The following is a 20,048-nucleotide window of genomic DNA, read 5'->3' as shown; positions in this document are numbered from 1 at the left end:
TAGCAGACAGAGGGCGTAAGAAGTAAGAATTGGAGACTTAACTAGTCAGTGCATTGTAACATGGCGCAGGATTACTTCAGTAAGTCACTTTTAACCGTTTGTTACTAATACTAACAATATACCTTTGTGGCGACACCATTGAAATAGTACACATTGAGGAAATCACAGCTCAGTTGGTTGTTGAGGAATGAGAACACATTGGCAATACTGAAAGTTTTCATTTAAAAAGCATATATTCCTAATATTGAAGTAGGAAGTGTTGGGTGGTAGAGCAAAGTGGTATCAAATTCAGACTGTTAGCAGCTTGTCGATTTTAAATAAGGTACAGTATCTGTTTAGCGAGGCATCTTTTTGTCTAAGAATGAGCTCTTACATTTTTTCCGTCCTAAAATTTGCATTTTTTTAGAGTCTCCCAACTTATTGCAACAAGTAATAAAATGAATGATAGACAATTCTCCTGACACAATAAACTAGCGAGCCAGCATCTTACTATTGAGCCTTTTGCTTGTTATGATGCACTGACTAAAAGTGGGTGAATAACAAACGGTGAGAAACGTTTGGTGTGTGGATGCTACAGATGTCTTCAAAGCAGCCGGACTAACCCAAAACTAGGACATTTTAATCCAATTTGTGATTTGTGTTGGTTGTCTCTCAAGAATATAAGCATGAAATAATGCTCCCAAATCCAGCATTCATTTCTGTTTATGTGTCTGTGACAGACTTTAAATGAACTTGTCATTATCGATATGACCGGTAGATGCAATAATACATGTATGCACTGAAAATACAAAGAGGTCTTGCATATTTATGGTTAAGTGGAAAACGTTTAACAATGATCAGCACTTCTTCTTAATGATATTGTTCCAGAGCTGAGTGCCATTCCATATATGACAAGATTCTTCCACGGTATCTGAAACCCTGAATGTTATAACAGTAATATCCTTGTGTTTGTGGTGGGAACAGTGAAATCCACAAACATTTTAAAAAAATTCATTTTTTTGCTCATAGTGAATAATATGTTCAAGTTCTTTTAGTTAAAAAAAAATATATCTATTGCATTTTTTTTTTTTTTTGTAATTACTTGTCGAAAAGGGCCGTCGGATGTTTTCCAAAAGAAAAATCTTTACACAAGCTTTACTGTTTGAATAGTTAAGGTGTTTGAAAACTTTGTCTAATGTTGAGTTCTTGTTTTTTTATTACTAGGTAGATAACCTTCCATTGTTTCTAGAAATACAGAAAAAGAAAAGACACAAAAAAAATATCCTGTGACATCTTTTTTGCAATTGTACCGAAAGTGGCTTACTATTGGAGTCTGATAGCTTTTTTCTAGTGACTAGGCGCGTACTGTGTGGGGTAGCGCGTGACGTGACGTGTAAGTGACAAGTTGGCAGTGTCGTTCACTGTATAGATGTCAATGCTGTGCTATTTAAAAACAAATCTGTAGAGCTAAACTAGGTGGTGTAAACAAGGTCAATTTGTCTTTGTGTGTACTGGCATCTGTGATATCCTCCGCTTCCTTGGTGTTAGTTACAAAATCATATCGTAAAAAGTTTACCACATTGAGCCATGTGAGGCAGAATTGGGTGAAATGACGTTAGTGGAAATAAACTGAAAAGACTTCAAGTGACACCATCATTTTAGAATCAGAATAATAATGGTGCTGGATGCCCTCTCACTACATGCCCTGTAACCTGAAAGTAAATGAGCTCTTTGTTAGGGAGATTGTCATTACCCTATTCATTCCAGCCACTTAATTGGTCTGAATTAAATCACTGGAAAAGAAATGAACAAGCTGTCAATGTTCACTTTTGACGGATTAAATTAAATTTGAAGTTTAACAGAGCAATTCAACGGTTTAACCATGGGTGGGTTTTTTTTTCCTCCAAACATTGTTGAGAAGTATCAATGAACTTAAAGGTTATCCCTTCCAAATGGTGCAGCATCACATGTGTAAATCTTACCCCACTAGTCTTCGGATTTAAAGCAGTTGGATTTTTTTGGATGATGGATTTGTATGCACTAAACTCCTGCTTGTTTTGCTCAGGACAAAACAGGTCACTCTTAAATGAACAAAATATTCTAGATTAAGAAGAAGGGAGGCAGGGATGGCAGCTCTGTTCATTTTTTATTATCCTTTTTGTTTTAGTTTTTTTTTTATAAAAAAAGCATGTCATAAAGGGCTTCAATCCACACTTGGAAAAGAGACACAGCACGACTACTTAGAATTACAATCAACAACAGCCGCCAGCAGCGCTCCCTTCTGTGCCAAGTGTCGCATCCCTCTCCTGGTCCTCTAAAAGGAATTTAACGGGGAAGGAGTCTTCCGCCTCAAGGTGACAGTAGACGTGTAATGACATTAACGGAATGCACTTCATCCAGATCTGGCTCTCCTGCTGGTCACAATGTCTTACTGTGTCGGCCAAGTGTTAATCTACAGTCACTCTAAACTACGCCTCAGCAAACCTCCATGCCAGAGAACTGAGTGCTTGTTATATCGCCTATATGCGCAAAGCATCCTGTCCTCACTTTGTCAACATGCCTAGCTATCTACATTGACTGGTTAACTGTGGGAAAACTATATATCCGACTCTTGGCATAGCCCAGTATTGATGTTGGCGTCCTTATTGCTGTGGCAGTCTTGTGGAGTGAATCTTTTTTCGTGTCAAGTGTCTTTTAAAGGTGTTCGAGTGGCACCGTGACCAATCTCTCAATCTCCACTAGAGATGAGTCTCTCTTCGTACACATACAGGTGTATAATATGTAGCTACAGTAGGTATTAATGACCATTGTGAAAAAGTGACCCTTAATATGCAACTCAGTGGAAAAGGTGTGAAAGAGTAGATGTAAGAGTAATCAATATTGTCAAAGTGGCTATGGTCTGTTATTTAATAATTATTGCTGTTTTGTATTTTTTTTGTAAAAAAAATGTGTTTATTTTATCTTTATTTTTCCCTCAGATTTTGAATCCAATAAATGAAAGAGCAATTGGCCCTGTTTTTAAAGCAGCTACCATGTTTTAACTGTTATAGTGCGCTGTGTTTTTAAAGCAGCTACCATGTTTTAACTGTTATAGTGCGCTGTGTTTTTAAAGCAGCTACCATGTTTTAACTGTTATAGTGCGCTGTGTTTTAGAGGAATCATGGGACAGTTGTGGCCGAGCCTTTCTCACTAATTACTCTGGTCGTAAATGAGCTGAATTTACCGGATCCATGAATTGGATTTGGGGATGTGGCTGAAAGATATTGCTATCTAAATGTGCACTGAGTGAAATGGTTGCTACACTAGATTCTGTCACAGGGCCACTTGCAATATTTTTTTCTTTCTTTAGTGTGTGTGTGTGCGTGTGTGTGTGCGTGCGTGTGTGTGTGTGCGCGTTTTTTTAGGTACACCAGTCATTAATGCTCTTTATTTTGCTGTAGCATCACCCGCAGCGTTTCTGTTCTCATTATGTGTCTGTCGAGTGTGTATTTGAAATTGATCTTAACACTGTAATTTGTTCTGCAGATTTTCATGTTTAATTGGTTATGCCGCTTTGTTTTTTTGAAAGCAACATGTTAAGAGAGGATAAATAACAGCATTTGTTTGGCAGTCGGAATAAGCTCTCGAGACATTGGCTTTTTTTCCATGAGATTATGCTTTGTAAACAGTCGACTGTGCAGGTTTTTTTTTTTCATGCTTACTCCATGGAGTGGGTTTGTGTTTTCAAAAAGGTATACAAGCTGACTGAGGCGAGTAATACAAAAGTGAATCTGTTTTCGTTACATTTCTGTAATGGGTTGAAATAAAATATTGCAGTACTTTGTATGAAAAACAGACAGAAAGTTAATTGTAACTATTTATAAATTAAATTATTGTACTTTTTTGCAATCTGTAGATAAGTACTTATGTATTCATATTATACAGTAAGAACTGTGGATTTAAATGTGATTTCTCTGAGGTGTTTTAAGTTATCGATGTATATATTGTATGTTTGTTGATACAGCTTACTTTATTTTCTATAAGACCAATAAAATGTTTTGAAAAATGATTTTTACGCACTACTAGTCTGTCTTTTGAAGGCTTTTAAACCCTTTTGAAATTGGGCTTTTGTCATATTCTGTGGCAACATTGACCCAGTTTGATACTTGTAAAAATAAGCCGGCGGGGAAAGGCTTTCTGCCGTCCGGGGTTGGGTTTTGAGGAGACAGCGATCATTTAGATGGCACAATTTCTTTTTCTGTGATCCAAAAAAAGCCATTGGGCGACCCACTTTGGCTAACCTCAGTGGACATATTTTTGGCCCGACACGAGTAAAACATTAGAGTCATGAAGGATGTCTAGGTGTGCTTGTCCTAGATTAGGAGAAGTGAGTTAGTCATCTGGGCTCCCTACGGGCCTCCTAAACCCCCTCTGTCTCAGCGCACCTCATCAAACATCACCCTCCTCAGCAGCAGTTCAACCCCAGCACATTGAAAATGCATCTCAAGAGAGCACAGGCAGAGACAAAGAGACAGATGGCTGTAGACGATGCTACATCTTTGCACTCCATCCTGCAGGGCACGCCTGAACCCCAGTGTTGTTTGCTCTTGCATGGAGGAGGCTCCTACAGGTCTGTGTGACCTGTGCCTTAAAAACTGGCTCCTCTCCCTCCTTAGGTGCCTGCCCCAGACAGCCGGATGGCCTCTGAAGACTTGATTAATTTGGTGTGTTGGGTTAAGGTGAGCCAGTGGGCAATCTAGGGCAGCATTCTTCATCTTCACCCACTTCTGCAGCAGGTGCCTGCCCCAGTTCTCAGCCCCACAGCCCCGCTGTACAATTAATGTTGCCATCCCCATCAGCGAGGGCATTCATTTAGTACATCATGCCCTGCCAATGCTTGGCAGGCATCTCCACTCTGCAAATGTCACCACGGCTGGAGGATATGCCTGTTTATGAGAGATACTTCACTGGGTGAGAGTTGTCTTCCTCCTTGTTCACATAAGCAGTCATTTGAATCAATTAAAGCTGTCGGGTTGTTGCATTTGAGGGACGAATACACACTCTTATCCTTATTTCAGACACTATGTGATTTTTCTCCAAGATAGCCGGGGATCTCCCAGCATAAAGAAAAAAAGCCAATGTGCATTTCTGCCAGATAAAAGTTACCAGGATATTAAATATCACTGCCTGCAGAAGAAGGAGCAGGTTACCCTTGCTCCAGTGTAGCAATACGTGGGTCTGGGCTTCCCTCTGCTGGCTCTGCTGTGTAAAGACTTAGTGTGTGATTATTTGACAAGGTTTTTCCACAAGATGACGCCACAGTCTCTCAACATGAGGATTTCCCCTGAAAGGGCACATCTTCCCTGATAAAGCAGAAAGTTTATTTCATCCCACTTGTTGAAGTCTGAAACTGAAACATTTTGTAATCATCTCTCACTTTGACAAGCTTAAAGTAACATTATTGGTCAACTGTAGGTGTATATTTACCTTACGTAATATGAGTTAAAAAATTTACACTCACCGGCCACTTTATTAGGTACATTCCTTATAAACACATCTAACTAATAAGCAAATTAAATGGCAGCAACTCAATGCATTTAGGCATGTAGACCTGGACAGGACAACTTGAAGTTCAAACCGAGCATCAGAATGGGTAAGAAAGGGGGTTTAAGTGACTTTGAACGTGGCATGGTTGATGGTGCCAGATGGGCTGGTCTGAGTATTTCAGAAACTGCTGATCTACTGGGATTTTCACGCACAACCATCTCTAGGTTTTACATAGAATGGTCTGAAAAAGAAACAATATCCAGTGAGCGGCATTTGTGTGGACGAAAATGCCTGGTTGAGGTCAGTGGAGGATGTGGAGGATGGGCAGACTGGTTCAAGATGATAGAAAGGCAACAGTAACTCAACAAACTCGTTACAACCAGGGTATGCAGAATACCATCCCTGAACGCACAACACGACCAATCTTGAAGCAGATGGGCTACAGCAGCAGAAGACCCCACCAGGTGCCACTCCTGTCAGCTAAGAACAGGAAACTGAGGCTACAATTCTCACAGGCTCACCTACATGGGACAATAGAAGATTGGAAAAATCTTGCCTGGTGTGATGAGTCTCGATTTCAGTAGCGACATTCAGATGGTAGGGTCAGAATAGGGTCAACTCAAGGATCCACCCTGCCTTGCATCAAGGGTTCAGGCTCGTGGTTGTGGTGTAAACGTGTGTGGGATATTTTCTTGGCACACTTCGGGCCCTATTGAGCATTGTTTAAACGCCACAGCCTACCTGTGTATTGTTGCTGACCATGACCATCCCTTTATGACCACAGTGTACCCATCTTCTTATGACTACTACCAGCAGGATAATGCACCATGTCACAAAGCTCCAATCATCTCAAACTGGTTTCTTGAACATGACAATGAGTTGACTGTACTCCAAAGGCCTGCACAGTCACCAGATCTCAACCCAATAGAGCCCCTTTGGGATGTGGTGGAACCAGAGATTCCCATCATGGATGTGCAGCCGCCAGATCTGCAGCAACTGTGTGATGCTATCATGTCAATATGGACCATAACCTCTGAGGAATGTTTCCTACACCTTGTTGAAAGTATGCCACCAAGAATTAAGGCAGTTCTGGCCAAAGAAGGTCCAACCCGGTACTTGCAAGGCGTACCTAATAAAGTAGCCGGTGAGTGTGTATATTCTACTATATTAGTAACAACAATGCTGAAAGTCTAAGTGAGCTCACATATTGATGACACTAAATTCAAGGCTACTTCAGTTATCATACAGTCAATACAGTCGACCAAAAGCCACTGATAAGAGTAGCAACACAAAAGAGTACACACTCCCTTATATTTAGTGCAGGGCAGTTGGATTGCATAATTACCAGTGATTGTAGATATTTTTTTCTGAGTTGTTAGCAGTCATCAATATGTTTTCATATATTTGGATACATGAAATATGAATATAGACCTACTCAAATGCTACAATGTAATTTTGGCCTGTGCTTCTGTATCTATGAATGAGTGTGTTCTTTAACCACATAACTTATGTTTTATTAGTTAATTGTTTTTTGATAGGCTACTTTTCCCAGTAGCTAGGGGAATAATATGTCCTACTGATCATTGTTTGCTAATTTCTCTAAGCATGTTACTTCATTTAAAGATGACATGAACTAGTGTTAGGGGTTATCTTATCTGTATTATAGCTGTGATGACAGTGAATTTAAAGTTCATGCAAGACAACTGGTAGGTCATAGACAGGTTGGCACTGTTTTTTTTACAGGTCCATGGCTATAGTCATACCTACTCAACGTTCTCCTACTATCCAGATATCGTCACATGACACAGGGAAGACGCCACTATTTTATTATGTAACAACACCTCCGTCGTGCGATTCATTCTTTGTGTCAAGCCCACTGTGCTGAACACGGATTTGCAGGTTCGCACCTTTTCAAAATAAGATCAGTGAGTACTTAGACGTGTTGCTTGGAGGTTTACGGAGAGTGCTCTGCTTTCGTTGTGATGGTTCGTGTATCTGCTTCCTTCTGCCGACTAAACGTAGCGAACGTCGTGCGTCGCCAGTAGAGGAGGCGTTGGCGCATCGCTCCCCTGCTGCTGCTGCTGCTGCTGCTGCCTATGCTGCCGCGGCTGCTGATACTGTAACCGGCTGTCCTGCACTGGGAGCGAAGAGGCACACACAGCCTGCACGGTCCGCTCGCCATCTCATTCTAAAAGACAGTGCTAGTAACCGTTATAAGTGTTTCAGAAATCAACTCGGCAGATTTTAAAATGATCAAGAACGGGCATCACCACCACCAAGTGAACACGGCATTGGCGAAAGACGCAGGGACGACCCCCGGCGCTGCAGCTTGCAGTCCCGAGAAGAGGAGGCGAAGAATCCGGGTGTGGTGTGACGGCTGGTGAGTAACCTGCCGGAGGGATTGATGGCGCGATGAAGATGCTGCACACATAGCGATGCTCCGTAGCCTTATCGTTCTTGTCTAGCGCTTTCGAATGAAGGTGTCAAGCCTTTGCACCTGCCGCCTGGACAGGCCTGCTGCAGGAGCACTTGCAGGACTGCTACTTAATTCCTCCAGAGATATCAATGTAAAACAAAACTTTAAAATTCATATTAGTAATCAACCATGAGAGTGTCAGTGGCCAGACACATGACCACTGCAATTGGGGACATGCCATTGCATTTGCTTTGCATTATTATTGGGAAGAACATCCTATTCTCAATGTTCCATCTCAGTGGACACACTATTACATAACATCAGTAGGCTACAGCTTTACAGGCTACTGATTGTTCTTGCGGCGATTCCTCATTGTGATGTAGAGGGAGCCTAACTTTGACCAGACCCAAGTGTCCTCTGTAGTCACGCTGATACTGGCAACGAGTGTGTCCGCCAAATGAATGCATAACGTAGGTCTATAGTGTCCACTGCACTTGATGCAGCCCTTTACTATATTAACAGGTTGCAAAATAGTTGTAAAGCATCAGCAGTGATGTCGTTGTATATTCATAATATGTATACTTCCTTTATTTTTTTTATTTTTTTTTGTACCAAGGTAACACTAACTGTTAAAATATAGGCCTATACCGTGATTGTGCAATGCGTTAACTGTGGAATGTATATGTAAAGTTCCACGTGCACTCAGACAGAGACCATCAAAATGTTCCTGTACCTTGTCACTAATATTGTTTTTGATGTTCTGGTTTCAATAATGCAAATCAGACAATGCATTGTTTATACCTGACTACTATACTGGTATGTATCTATAGCTTTAGGATGCATTGAACGGAAATCAAAAGCTATTTTGTAATCCACATAACTACACATTGAGAAGGAAGTCACAAGGTGGTCAGGGGGCGATAATGATGAGGTTCACTTCAAACGTTTACTCATCATCACGAGGCACAAAAACATTATTTTTGATTGCTGAGCAGTTCTTATGTAGGATTTATTTGAAATATTTAGACCATATCTCAGAATCCTGCAGAAATGTAATTGCCAATACAAATTCCACAATCAATCATTAATGTCCAGTTTGTTTTCTTTTAATATAAGAAAAAAAAACAAAAAAAAACGTTTAGTTATACAGAACAGGCTCCAGTTGTTGTACTGGATCACTGTCACTGGGACAAAATTAATATAATAATTAATGTTATAACGACAGTGTTTCCCCTACTGTGAAAAAGTCAGAATATCTGCCATTCAAATAATTAACCACACCTTATTATAGCCTACCTGGGCCACTTTGCACACGTGGTTTAACATTTCTTGGGATTACTTTCATGGTGCCATAATGACACCTCCACAAACAAGGTATCTTCTTTCAGTGTAATGCAATCCTAATAAAGAACAATATGTTAGAGTTGGCGCAAGGTGCTTACATAGTGCCGGACAGGCCCGGTTCTAGACAGTTAGATTTGGGTGGGCCTGTAGACTCACGCGCAGAGCGCGCGAGCCGAAATTTTTAGCCCTTGTAAGATCTCTGCGTCTGCTTTTTGGCACATTTACTGTGAATTGTGTAGAACACAATATGCAAATAAACTTTGAGTGTTGCTGTGTGGGAGATTTGACTCTTGCATGTTTTTTTTCCCAAATGTTTATGAATAACATATAATATACATTATATACAACATAATGTATCTTTTTTTTAATTGTAGGCAGCCTGAGCTGATTGAAGAGAAAGCTTTGGGACTGGGCAACCTGGATGGTGGTAGTCCAGAGCTATATAGTATACACACTACTTTCCACTATTGCCTCTGATGTCCAGCTGGGTGAAAATAGTAGCCAGCCAAGGTCACGACCCTGCTAGGGGGGTCCGGGGGTATGCCCCCCGAGAGATTTTGTTTTACCTTTTTAAAGTGAAATTCATGAATCTGGTGCACTTTGAGAGGAAAAGTAAGGAATTTTGTGTGAACAAATAATTTGAAGACACTGGGTCGGATGAATTAGAAGCTATTGAAGAAAGACACATGGATTTTCCATAGAAATATAAATTAGAAATAAAATATTATGCAGGGTCCTCTGGGTTGGGCTTGGAGCTCTTTTTCTTTTACGGGACATATTTTTCTGTAATGAATTAATTTAAATGCAGTGAGAGGAACGAAGCAGAAGAACTCTGTTGTCCAGTTATCTTTTTTTCCACAGACGAGGCTGAAATAGGCTATAGACTATAGGCCTACTCAGTGCATGGGAAACTGAGGGCAGCCCCATTTTCAAATATTTTTAAATAAACTCAATACACATTGTGCATGCCATGGACTTGAACGTGACGTGATCAGTTAACCTCGGATTACCTCCCAGATGAACTGATTCGATTATTAAGATATTAACTATCTACCAAAACATTGTATTCCTTTTATTGTATGATAATTTACATTCACATAATATGATGTTGATATCAAACACACAAACTAAAAAAAAATTGGGGGGGCCCCCCTGGCAGTCGGGACCCTAAGCAACCGCTCATTTCGCTTATGCCTCGGGCCGGCGCTGCTGACCAGTGACCACTGTAAGCGGGTGGGTAACTTGGAGGCAGGCTGTCCTGCCCACCCAATAATACAATTAGAACCAATGCATGGTAATGGTATATTCTTTAGTATTAATTAATTGTCTGAATTTTATTTGACATTTTCTTGTACAGCGAATGAACAGGTCCGTCCGATAGTGGGTCTGGACTTCCACCTTAAAAAAAATATATATATATTTTTTTTTTGATTGGGTGGGCACAGCCCACATTTGGGTGGGCACGGCCCACCCTGGCCCCTGGCTACCGCCGGCCCTGGTGCCGGACAGGTGATGGATTAATGTGAACACACGTAAGGGCAAGGTTAACCATGGCACATTCAGAAGGGTGTATGTACAACAAAGAAACAACAACAGCTTTCGTTCACTCTGCTCCTACGAACTAAATGTCTGATATATATTTTTTAAATTATCATTTTTAGTGTGAATGATGGGAGTTCTTCTTTAAGTTAAGTTTTTGTCCAAAGTTCATGTTTTTACTTGGTTGTCCTTGAAATTCTGTGTCTTATCCGGCCTATGAATGTTTTTTTACAAATTTACGGAATGTCAGAAATGCATTGACAATATCATCCAAACTAAAACAATTCAACAGACACCCAGCAGTTAGCATCAGCAATATTCTCCATGTGTATAATACCGGGCAAGGCATGGCCAAACTTTTTAACATCTCCGGTGCTTAGACTCTGGCTGCCTCGCCGAAACTATGCACGCAAATGGATTTTTTGTTTGTGGTGCTCATGGCATTGATGCGAGCAATTTGAGAAAGAAAAAATAACAACAATCTGTCTTACCATACATACTGCCGGCAGACCATGGTGCATGTGAACAGTTTTCATTAGAAGTGTAATGAAATGTTGACTGTGAGGTCTTTGGCCTATTAGACGTAAACGGGACGTTGCTGAAAACAATCACTTTTCACAATTCCATCCCTAAAGTGATGAGTTGGCAGCAGAATGTTTACTGCGGTAGACATCTCATCCGTGAAGACAAACTGTAAAGATGAATGAAATTGACAGGAAATTAATCGCCAACCATTTTTTATTACTGATTAATCTGTGGCTGCAGTTTATCAACTATGAGGATTTGCTGCGCACATGATGCGATAGCAAAGACTGTTTGTTAAATAAAACATGTCACCATTAGTGGTTTGAAATTATAAATGGACAATACTTTACTGTTTACCTACAGTCAATTGAAAATGAAATGAGTTGAAGCCATAGAACTGACCCTTTAAGATGCCTGATATTTTGGGGGAAAACACAAGCGGCATGGTGGACAGAGTCTGGCTCCGTGGTGCGGCAGCAAAATGAAATGTTTTGAATTTCTGTGCATGAAGGCCCAGGATTATGGTCTTTCTCTCGCAGAATTCCTGCCATTTAGGTGTGGCTGCTGTCCGTGGTTTGATGGAATGTTGCGGAATATTTGGGATGCCAGAATATTAACCGGTGGGCTTAACACGCAAAGAGAGTCAACGTCAACATAGCTCATGTTATTAACCCCCTCTAAAACCCTTTGGGCCCACTCACGCCTGCTACGGTTTGCTGCAGCACGTGCAGCCGTGCCCATCACATCGTTTCACCCAAAAAGCACTGCTGGACAAGGCCTCACTCTTATAGACACCCAGACATGTAAACATCACAAGAGGAAACAAATCTCTGACCCTGTCCCCTGTCTGTCTGCATAAAAATCTTTTTTCCCCTTGCTTGTCACCCTGAAAAGACTGGGAGGTTAAAGATCAGTTGTTGGAGAAGCATCATCAGTGATGAATGCAAAGTCCACTTCCACTGTGCATCTGCTAAGGAAGTGTATAAGCTCAGCTGTTTAAAAAGGTCTCTGTTATGTCACAGTGTTTCACATTCATTCCAGGCGTATTTGAGACCATTCATGTCCTGAGAAAATAGTTTAATTAGGTTTTCAACTAAATAAACTGGCTGCAGGTATTTTCATTTGGATAAATCCAATCAAAACAGTATGACATTCAATTCAGATGACACTTTACTAAAATGTCAACGTTATAATTTTAGTGCTCCCTGTGTTCACCGGTGTTAATTCCCTACACGTGTCCGAGTATGTTCTATCCCTGTGTACACCTAGGTCTGTCTGGTTGTGCTCCTCGGAAGCTTAAGTGCTGTTCAGGTGTCCGCTAACAGGCTACGCTAATATATATTTCATCATGCCGCAGTGAAACCCGTCTTGATCCATCCCTGCTAAAAAATACAACAGGAGTACGGTATCACGTCGGGCATCTAGCTTGTATAACTCCCCCCAAAAGCAGCCTTCTGGGTCTTATGTAACTGCCTCAGCCTCAGAGGTTTCTTCTCCGGGTCATTCACCTCTAAATGCTGCCCCTTTTGGTACACTCTTCTGCCCTGCACTGTCGCCTCAGAGCCTGCACACGCGGATCCCATTTCAACAGTGACAGCACAAGACACAAAACAATGGGGGTAAGATGGCCTAAAGAAAAGAGGGGACCACTACTAGCAACCATGAGGTCGCTGGTTCAATCCCCCGCACCAGACAGGAGGGTGCTATTTGTAAAAACTAGTGGTGGCTGCACTCTATAAACAGATGTGTTAAAAACAACACATGATGGGTTCAATGTTCAAACATGTGCTGCATCAGCTCAGGTACAACACATGTTGACTAATCTAATGTGTATGTTATTATCTATTGAGTCAAATAAGTCAACACACAGATGTGTTATTTTGACACAAAGATGTCCTTTAAGCACATTTTTATTGTAATCTTACTTTAAAGATTATTTGAGGTGTTCTGTGTCTCATTGGCGTGTAAGTCTTCTCTCACAGTGCAGGGCAGAGCACAGACCAAAAAACCTTTGCGGATTCTGCCTCAAGAAATCCAGTAAAAACCTAAAGCCATTGTATAACATCTACGGTGCCCACTATCTCTACCATTGTGTCCTTGAGCAAGGCTCTTAGACAGTGGCGTGCACAGACATTTTGGGGGGCAGGTGCTCATTGCAAAAAAAAGCGCACAATATATTCTATCGATGAATGACCAAATCATTTTAAGGGTACTTGTACAAAATCCCCCCCTGGCCTAATGACTTTTAATACCCAGCCACACATGTGTTTCTCAAAGGAATTTGGGAGACTGTGTTTGGGACCCTGGACCTTCTAGGGGGGTCAGGGGGAATGCTCCCCCGGAAGAAAAATGTTAACCTTTTAAAGTAAAATTCATCAATCAGGTGCACTTTGAGAAGAAAGCTAAGGCTAAATCACCTGTGTCAATGTGGGCTATTTAGTACTATTTTCTGGAATAATTTGGAGACACAGAATTACCAAAAAGCAGAAAGAAAAAATGTACATGTTTGAAAAAACAGTTTCGGATTTTTTTAAATAATCCCTTATCCCGAATTATCTCTTTGAAGTCTTCGTTAGGCCCCTGATCTCCGATCTCCCCAGGGGCCGGTTGCACCAACTGGTCTTAACTAAGCCTGGTTGTAACTGCTAAGTAGGGCGTAGTTAAGACCAGGCTTAAGAATGGGCGTAGTTAAGACCAGGCTTAAGAATGGGCGTAGTTAAGACCAGGTTTAAGAATGGACAGACTCTGACCCTTCATCTTCATCTTCCTCCTTGCTGCTGGTGGATGCTTTCATCCAGGAGAGCAGAGAGCTGCTCCCCTGGGCTGCCTGCTGTAGCTCCCTTTCTTTTGCCTTTTTAACCTCTCCTTTCTAGGCATTATTATTGCATATTACTGCAATTTGTAAATAAAAAGAGACCAACCATATAAAATAAGACTGCTTGGTTACATTACAACCAGGCACAAGGCTACTTTATCTGCAGGCAATTGGGAATTGCCTGTTTGTCATTTAGCAAATAAATTACTGCACGTGTTAATTATATAGCCTAAAGTAAACCTAAACAACACTAAATATTCAGCATACTGATAGATTCACATGCTGTACCAGTGACAAACTCCGCCGACATTAGTTGTGTTCATCACGTCATATCTATTTTTTTTTTTTGGGCTAGCTTGTTAAGCAGGACAGTCGGCTAATTTATGCTCAGCTGTGTGGCGCTGCATGATAGAGGCTACTTTAAAACAGAGACAGATAAATGCAAGTTATAGCTTGGCAACTGAGGCTTAGGGGGCAAACAATACACTCTTGACTCCATTCAATGTATGTGTTACCTCGCTGGTGGGGCAGGGCAGGCCGGGGAGTAGGTGTGTGTGTGCAGCAGCTGTGAACTGCTGCGGCAATGCCAACGCGCCTCCGTTTGTGTCCACTCTGCGCATTCACGTTGAAGTGTGTGCGGAGGAGGAGGAAGGGGGGCATATTTATTGGGGCATTATTGTCAAACGTTTTTAATCGTTGAGCATTTATAGATGATAATGTCGGCATGGGCCACATACACTGTAAAAAAAAAAAAAGAACTTTCAGATGTTTTATTTTTTCAAAAGGGCACTTGATTGGGCCAGGGGAAAAGGGCAGGTGCTTCAGCACCACTTCAGGTCTACCTGTGCACGCCACTGCTCTTAGACCCAAACTGTGGAAAACTCAAGTGGAAAACTTGCAAAATTACAAATTTCAGTGTACAATTGACTAAATTGACTTACTTACAATCCCTTGGTTTCTAATGAGGTTCCTTCGAACACGCCTTGGCATGTTTTGTTAAAGAAGAGGATATATTTGACTTACACAGAGATGCCGCCCCGTCTAGGAATAGCTGTTTTTGTATTGCCAAGCACTGTAGTGCAGACCAGAATGTTCTCAGTCGGTACGGTGACACAGATGCTATCTTTCATCAGCATATCCCTGAGCTGAGAACAAAATGTGATTGTGTCACTGTTGTGGCTGTGTACTAACTGTACTTTAAACAGGGCTCATGTGTTTTCTTATAGATTTTTTAAAATGCTACTCATAATTCAATGTTTTACGTGTACTATAATGTGCCAACGATTACACAGTTTCCAAATTCAATGTTGTATCTTCTGTCAAAGCAGGTTCTTATGTTTGTGTGTGTGTATATAAGGCATTCATGACATCATGTTCAAAGTAGTCCATCAGGCTGATGTCAGCTGTTGGCGGTATAGTGATGGAAGGCTAAAAGGCCATCTGTTCTCTATTACTATGCTAGATTACCATGTTACAATCTGAGTTTCCGATCTGTGCTAATCTTATTATCTACAGATACTATCATAGCCTGGGTGGAGCGAAAAACAGTCTGTGCCGTGAATTTTTTATGTCTAGACCTTGATAAGCTATCTTGCAGATAACATGTAATGTGTGGATCATCAGAAACACTGAATATTAAAAAAAGGAGCACACTGTGTTTTGCATGTTTTAGCCGTTCCTAAAATAAGGTAATTTAATAATATTTCAGCGTTAATCAACTTTCCTTTTTTTGCAAAAGTACAGTGTGATCACTACCATGCCGCTTCATACGAGTGGTGCTATGAGTTATCATTTCTATGATTTCTTAAAGAACGATCCCTCCCTACAGCCACTCTAGCTCACTATGGTAATGCAACTGTTTTTTCTTCATATTCATTCTTCTTATCTTTTTCTCCTCCCAGTTATGACATGGTCCATTATGGCCACTCCAACCAGCTGCGACAGGCCAAGGCTATGGGAGATTACCTCATCGTTGGAGTACACACAGACAGTAAGTTTTGACTGTCAAGGCAAGAACACTAGCCCCTACGTACCTACAGTGTATCTTCAAAGGAAATCCCCTATTAGCTGTGACTTTTTCCAATCCCAGTTCAGATATTTCTCACTGTTGTTTTGAAGCCAATGCAGCACCTGTAGGTATAGCTCTTTTAAGCCCTGTTAACACCGTCAAAACAGAAACATTTTCCCTCAAAAGTTTCCGCGTTCAGGCGCAATAGTTTTGAAAACTTTACTTGTGTACACGGTTTTGGAGACAACAGGCTGAAATCGCTGTAGTACACATGCCAAGCCAGTAGTCGGCGATGACACTTAGCCTAGTAGATAGCTCTTCCTATTACAATTTGATGCATAACACCTTACTGTAACAGAAAATGAATGAAGCGGTTGGTGTAAGCTTAGGGTTACAAGTATTGCAAATTACAAGCTTTCTTTCCTCTTATTTCACTGCATAGAACTTGTGAAAAAAAAAAAAAAAATTGACATCAAAATGAGTAAGAGTAGGATGAGCAGTAACGCTTTTCAAACACAGCCCATGTGTTTTTTCTTCTTCCAAGGTGAGATTGCAAAGCACAAGGGTCCGCCAGTCTTCACTCAGGAAGAAAGATACAAGATGGTGCGGGCCATTAAATGGGTGGACGAGGTCGTAGAAGGGGCACCTTATGTCACTACCCTTGGGACCCTCGACAAGTACAACTGTGACTTCTGTGTACACGGAGGTACAGTAGGCTACATCACTACCGCCTGTCGTTATGTACACACACTAATGGATGAATTGTCACAAATAACGCTAATCAGGTTGTAGAATAATGCTACAACCCTGATTTTGGCTCTGTTATTAGTTGATACATGCAGTGTGTCATGACTCATGTTTGTTTGTTGTTTTCAGATGATATAACACTAACAGTGGATGGGAAAGACACCTATGAAGAGGTGAAGAAGTCAGGGCGGTACAGGTGAGTTTCTCTTTCATGCTTAAGTCTTTACAGCTGGAGTCAGTTTGTCTTCATGGTTGGATATGTGCACAAATCAAATCAAATCAAATCAGTTTTATTTGTATAGCCCAATATCACAAATAGACATTTGCCTCAGTGGGCTTTACATTCCATACAGTACAACACCCTGCCCTTACACCCTTAGCTCGGCTGAGAAAAAACTCCCAGTAAAAAACCCTTTACACGAGCTGATAATACAAGTCAGGATGGGATTTAACATGTTGCTTTATGTGCTTACAGGGAATGTAAGAGAACCCAGGGAGTTTCAACCACAGATCTGGTTGGCAGGATGCTACTGATGACTAAAGCACACCACAGCAACATTGTGAGTAGAATCGTATCAAATCAAATTTGTTTTATTAGCACAATCACAAATACCCATAGGATACTTTACTCTTCCTACGGATCCGTAGTACACAGTGCAAGCCTAATGTGCTGGTTCTCCTCTCTCCTCAGGATAGTTCAGATTATCAGCAGCACACAGACAACTTTGGGAAGGTAGGTGTCAAACATATGTTCAGCATATTCAGCATCCTCAAGTCAATATCAAACCCCCTCAGCCAGATTCAAACTCAGAATTGGTGTATGTTTATTATCACATACTTTATCTGTTTTGTCATTCAAGTGGTCATAGTTGCTTGTGTGGGCCAGATGTCAACCATTATTGAACAAAGGCCTTCACTGTGGTGCCGATTTATAATCAGGTTACAGGCCTTGCCAGTAAACAGTGAATGCCACTGTTGTTCCTAGGATGCAGAAAGTAACTCAGAGTCAACATGCTGGCTTTCAAAAGCAACTGAAAAAGCCTCTCCAGTTGAATATTTAACACTGGCAGAGTAATGCTGGGAATTTGGCGGAGGTTGAATAAACTTTAGTGGGACAGCTTTGAGTTGAGCCATTGACCCAAAAGAGATCACCACTCACACCACTAGGTGGTGATGATGCACCGCTGTGGTCTCATACTCAGCACACTTCAGTGATGCTGATACCTTATCAATGCTGAAGAGCTTCTATTTCATCGCTCAACTGTCACCTTGTACTCACTGTGCCTGTTTCTTGATGACGGGGGTCACATGGTCAGAAGGGCCACAGTCCCTGGACGGGGGTGTCTCAGTTCCTGCAGACTTCACAGAAGATCATTCAGTTTGCTTCAGGCCAGGACCCTCAACCTGGAGAAACCATCATCTATGTGGCAGGAGCATTTGATCTCTTCCGTATCCTTTTATAACCTCACCTAGAAACATCATTTTTAAAAGCTGCACATTTACTGTTAGAATGGTATTCATTTTTAATAATTCTGTGAAGCATTGCAACAAATAGTCATCATTTCTGAAATACACTGTCACAGACATTGGCCACGTGGACTTCCTGGAAGCAGTGCATAAGCTTGCAGAAAAGCCATACATTATAGTTGGGTTGCACTTTGATCAGGTGAGTGTCATATCTATGTGAAGCGTTTAAGGCCTCTCCGAGTGGAGTGTTGGCATTTTTACTAAACATTTCTTCTTTTGCTCACATCTTCCAGGAGGTGAATCGCTACAAAGGGAAGAACTACCCCATCATGAATGTCCATGAGAGGACGCTCAGTGTACTGGCTTGTCGAGTAGGTTCTTCAAACCCCTCAGTGTTGCAGTGTGTTGCATGAACTATCCCTGCGTTCCAATTCTCATACTGCATGCCATACTATTTAGTATGCCAGAAAAAGATTTAGGATTTCCCAATACATGCATGCCAATTGTAGTTTGCTGAAAATACATAAATGCCCCACTAATTCCAATAGCATTTTGGAGTATTCGTCTTTATTCTTGACATTTCTTGACATAATAAATGAAAACAAAAATCTTCCTTATCTGATTTTTTTTCTCTCCTGTGGCCCTTAAACTCTTCTGTACTTTAGTATGTAGTGGAGTACAAAGAACAAGTATGTGATTTGGAACACAGGGTGTATATTTGATGTATCTCCAGTTCATTTTGTGTGATTGATTTCTGACTTTTTGTGTGCTTTTTTGTTTTTGTTTTTTGCAGTATGTGTCAGAAGTGGTGATTGGTGCACCCTTTGCAGTCACAAAAGATTTGCTGGACCATTTCAAGGTAAGTGCAGCCAATGCAGTTATCTCCTGTCACCAGATAACACCCCTTTTCTACAATTACAATAATTACAATAAGACCATCTTTCTATCGACAGGTGGATCTTGTATGCCATGGAAAGACAGGAATATATCCTGACAAAGATGGATCCGACCCCTATGCTGTACGACTCTCTATAAAGAGATATTTTGAAAACATAATACTGTAATCTACACAGATGATGAATCACGTTCAATTGGCAATGTTATCTTCACATCCAGGAGCCCAGGAGAAAAGGAATCCTGCGTACCATTCACAGTGGGAACAGCCTCACTACGGATGCCATTGTGCAGAGGATAATCAAAAACAGGTAAAAGACAAAAGACAATTTAAAGCAGTATCTTTGTAACATAAATAAAAAAGGACAGTTTGCTTACTGCTATAAGAAGTAAAGTATTAGATTAGCTTACCATGCACCTTGTCCAATGTTCATTCTTTGATACAGGTTGCTATTTGAAGCAAGGAACCAGAAGAAAGAGGCCAAAGAGATTGCTGTGATCCAGGCTATGAAGAGACAAGAGGAAGAAAAGAAAACTAAAGAAAGACCCCAAGCAGTGCTGTAGAGAGAGGCCTTAAAACAAGCACCATCAACTTAGTGTTGACTTAACACTGACAAGCTCAATTCATCTAAACTCATGTACAGTAAAAAGATCAACCCTTTTATACGTGTTATTATATGACACCCTCCACACACGATCCTGGCTAATAACAGCTGTTCTCATAAAGCAGCCCCAATACATCCAGGGCAGCAAAGTCTGCTGTGGGATCATCAGGTATACAGTGTGTG

At 41.1% G+C, this 20,048-nt stretch overlaps 1 protein-coding gene across 3 annotated transcripts; it reads left to right on the top strand.

Annotated features, from left to right (window-relative positions):
- The first annotated feature begins 16,045 nt into the window (after window positions 1–16,045).
- Window positions 16,046–19,841, top strand: LOC307262422 (ethanolamine-phosphate cytidylyltransferase-like). Of its 3 annotated transcripts, none has more exons than XM_080043301.1 (12): window positions 16,046–16,134; window positions 16,697–16,858; window positions 17,029–17,095; window positions 17,375–17,459; window positions 17,591–17,632; window positions 18,216–18,348; window positions 18,483–18,565; window positions 18,660–18,737; window positions 19,160–19,225; window positions 19,320–19,385; window positions 19,483–19,571; window positions 19,707–19,841. In XM_080043301.1, the coding sequence occupies exons 1-12, from the start codon at window positions 16,053–16,055 to the stop codon at window positions 19,822–19,824; spliced, it is 1,071 nt and encodes a 356-aa protein (XP_079899427.1). In that variant the 5' UTR covers window positions 16,046–16,052; the 3' UTR covers window positions 19,825–19,841. The 3 variants fall into 3 exon arrangements, with proteins under 3 accessions (XP_079899427.1, XP_079899425.1, XP_079899426.1); XM_080043299.1 differs by having other exon boundaries at window positions 18,201–18,348; XM_080043300.1 differs by having other exon boundaries at window positions 17,591–17,638.
- The last annotated feature ends 207 nt before the right edge of the window (window positions 19,842–20,048 follow it).

This window comes from Ammodytes marinus (assembly GCF_949987685.1).
Source record: "Ammodytes marinus genome assembly, chromosome: 16".
Lineage (NCBI taxonomy): Eukaryota > Metazoa > Chordata > Actinopteri > Uranoscopiformes > Ammodytidae > Ammodytes > Ammodytes marinus.
This window is presented reverse-complemented; position numbering and strand designations above follow the sequence as displayed.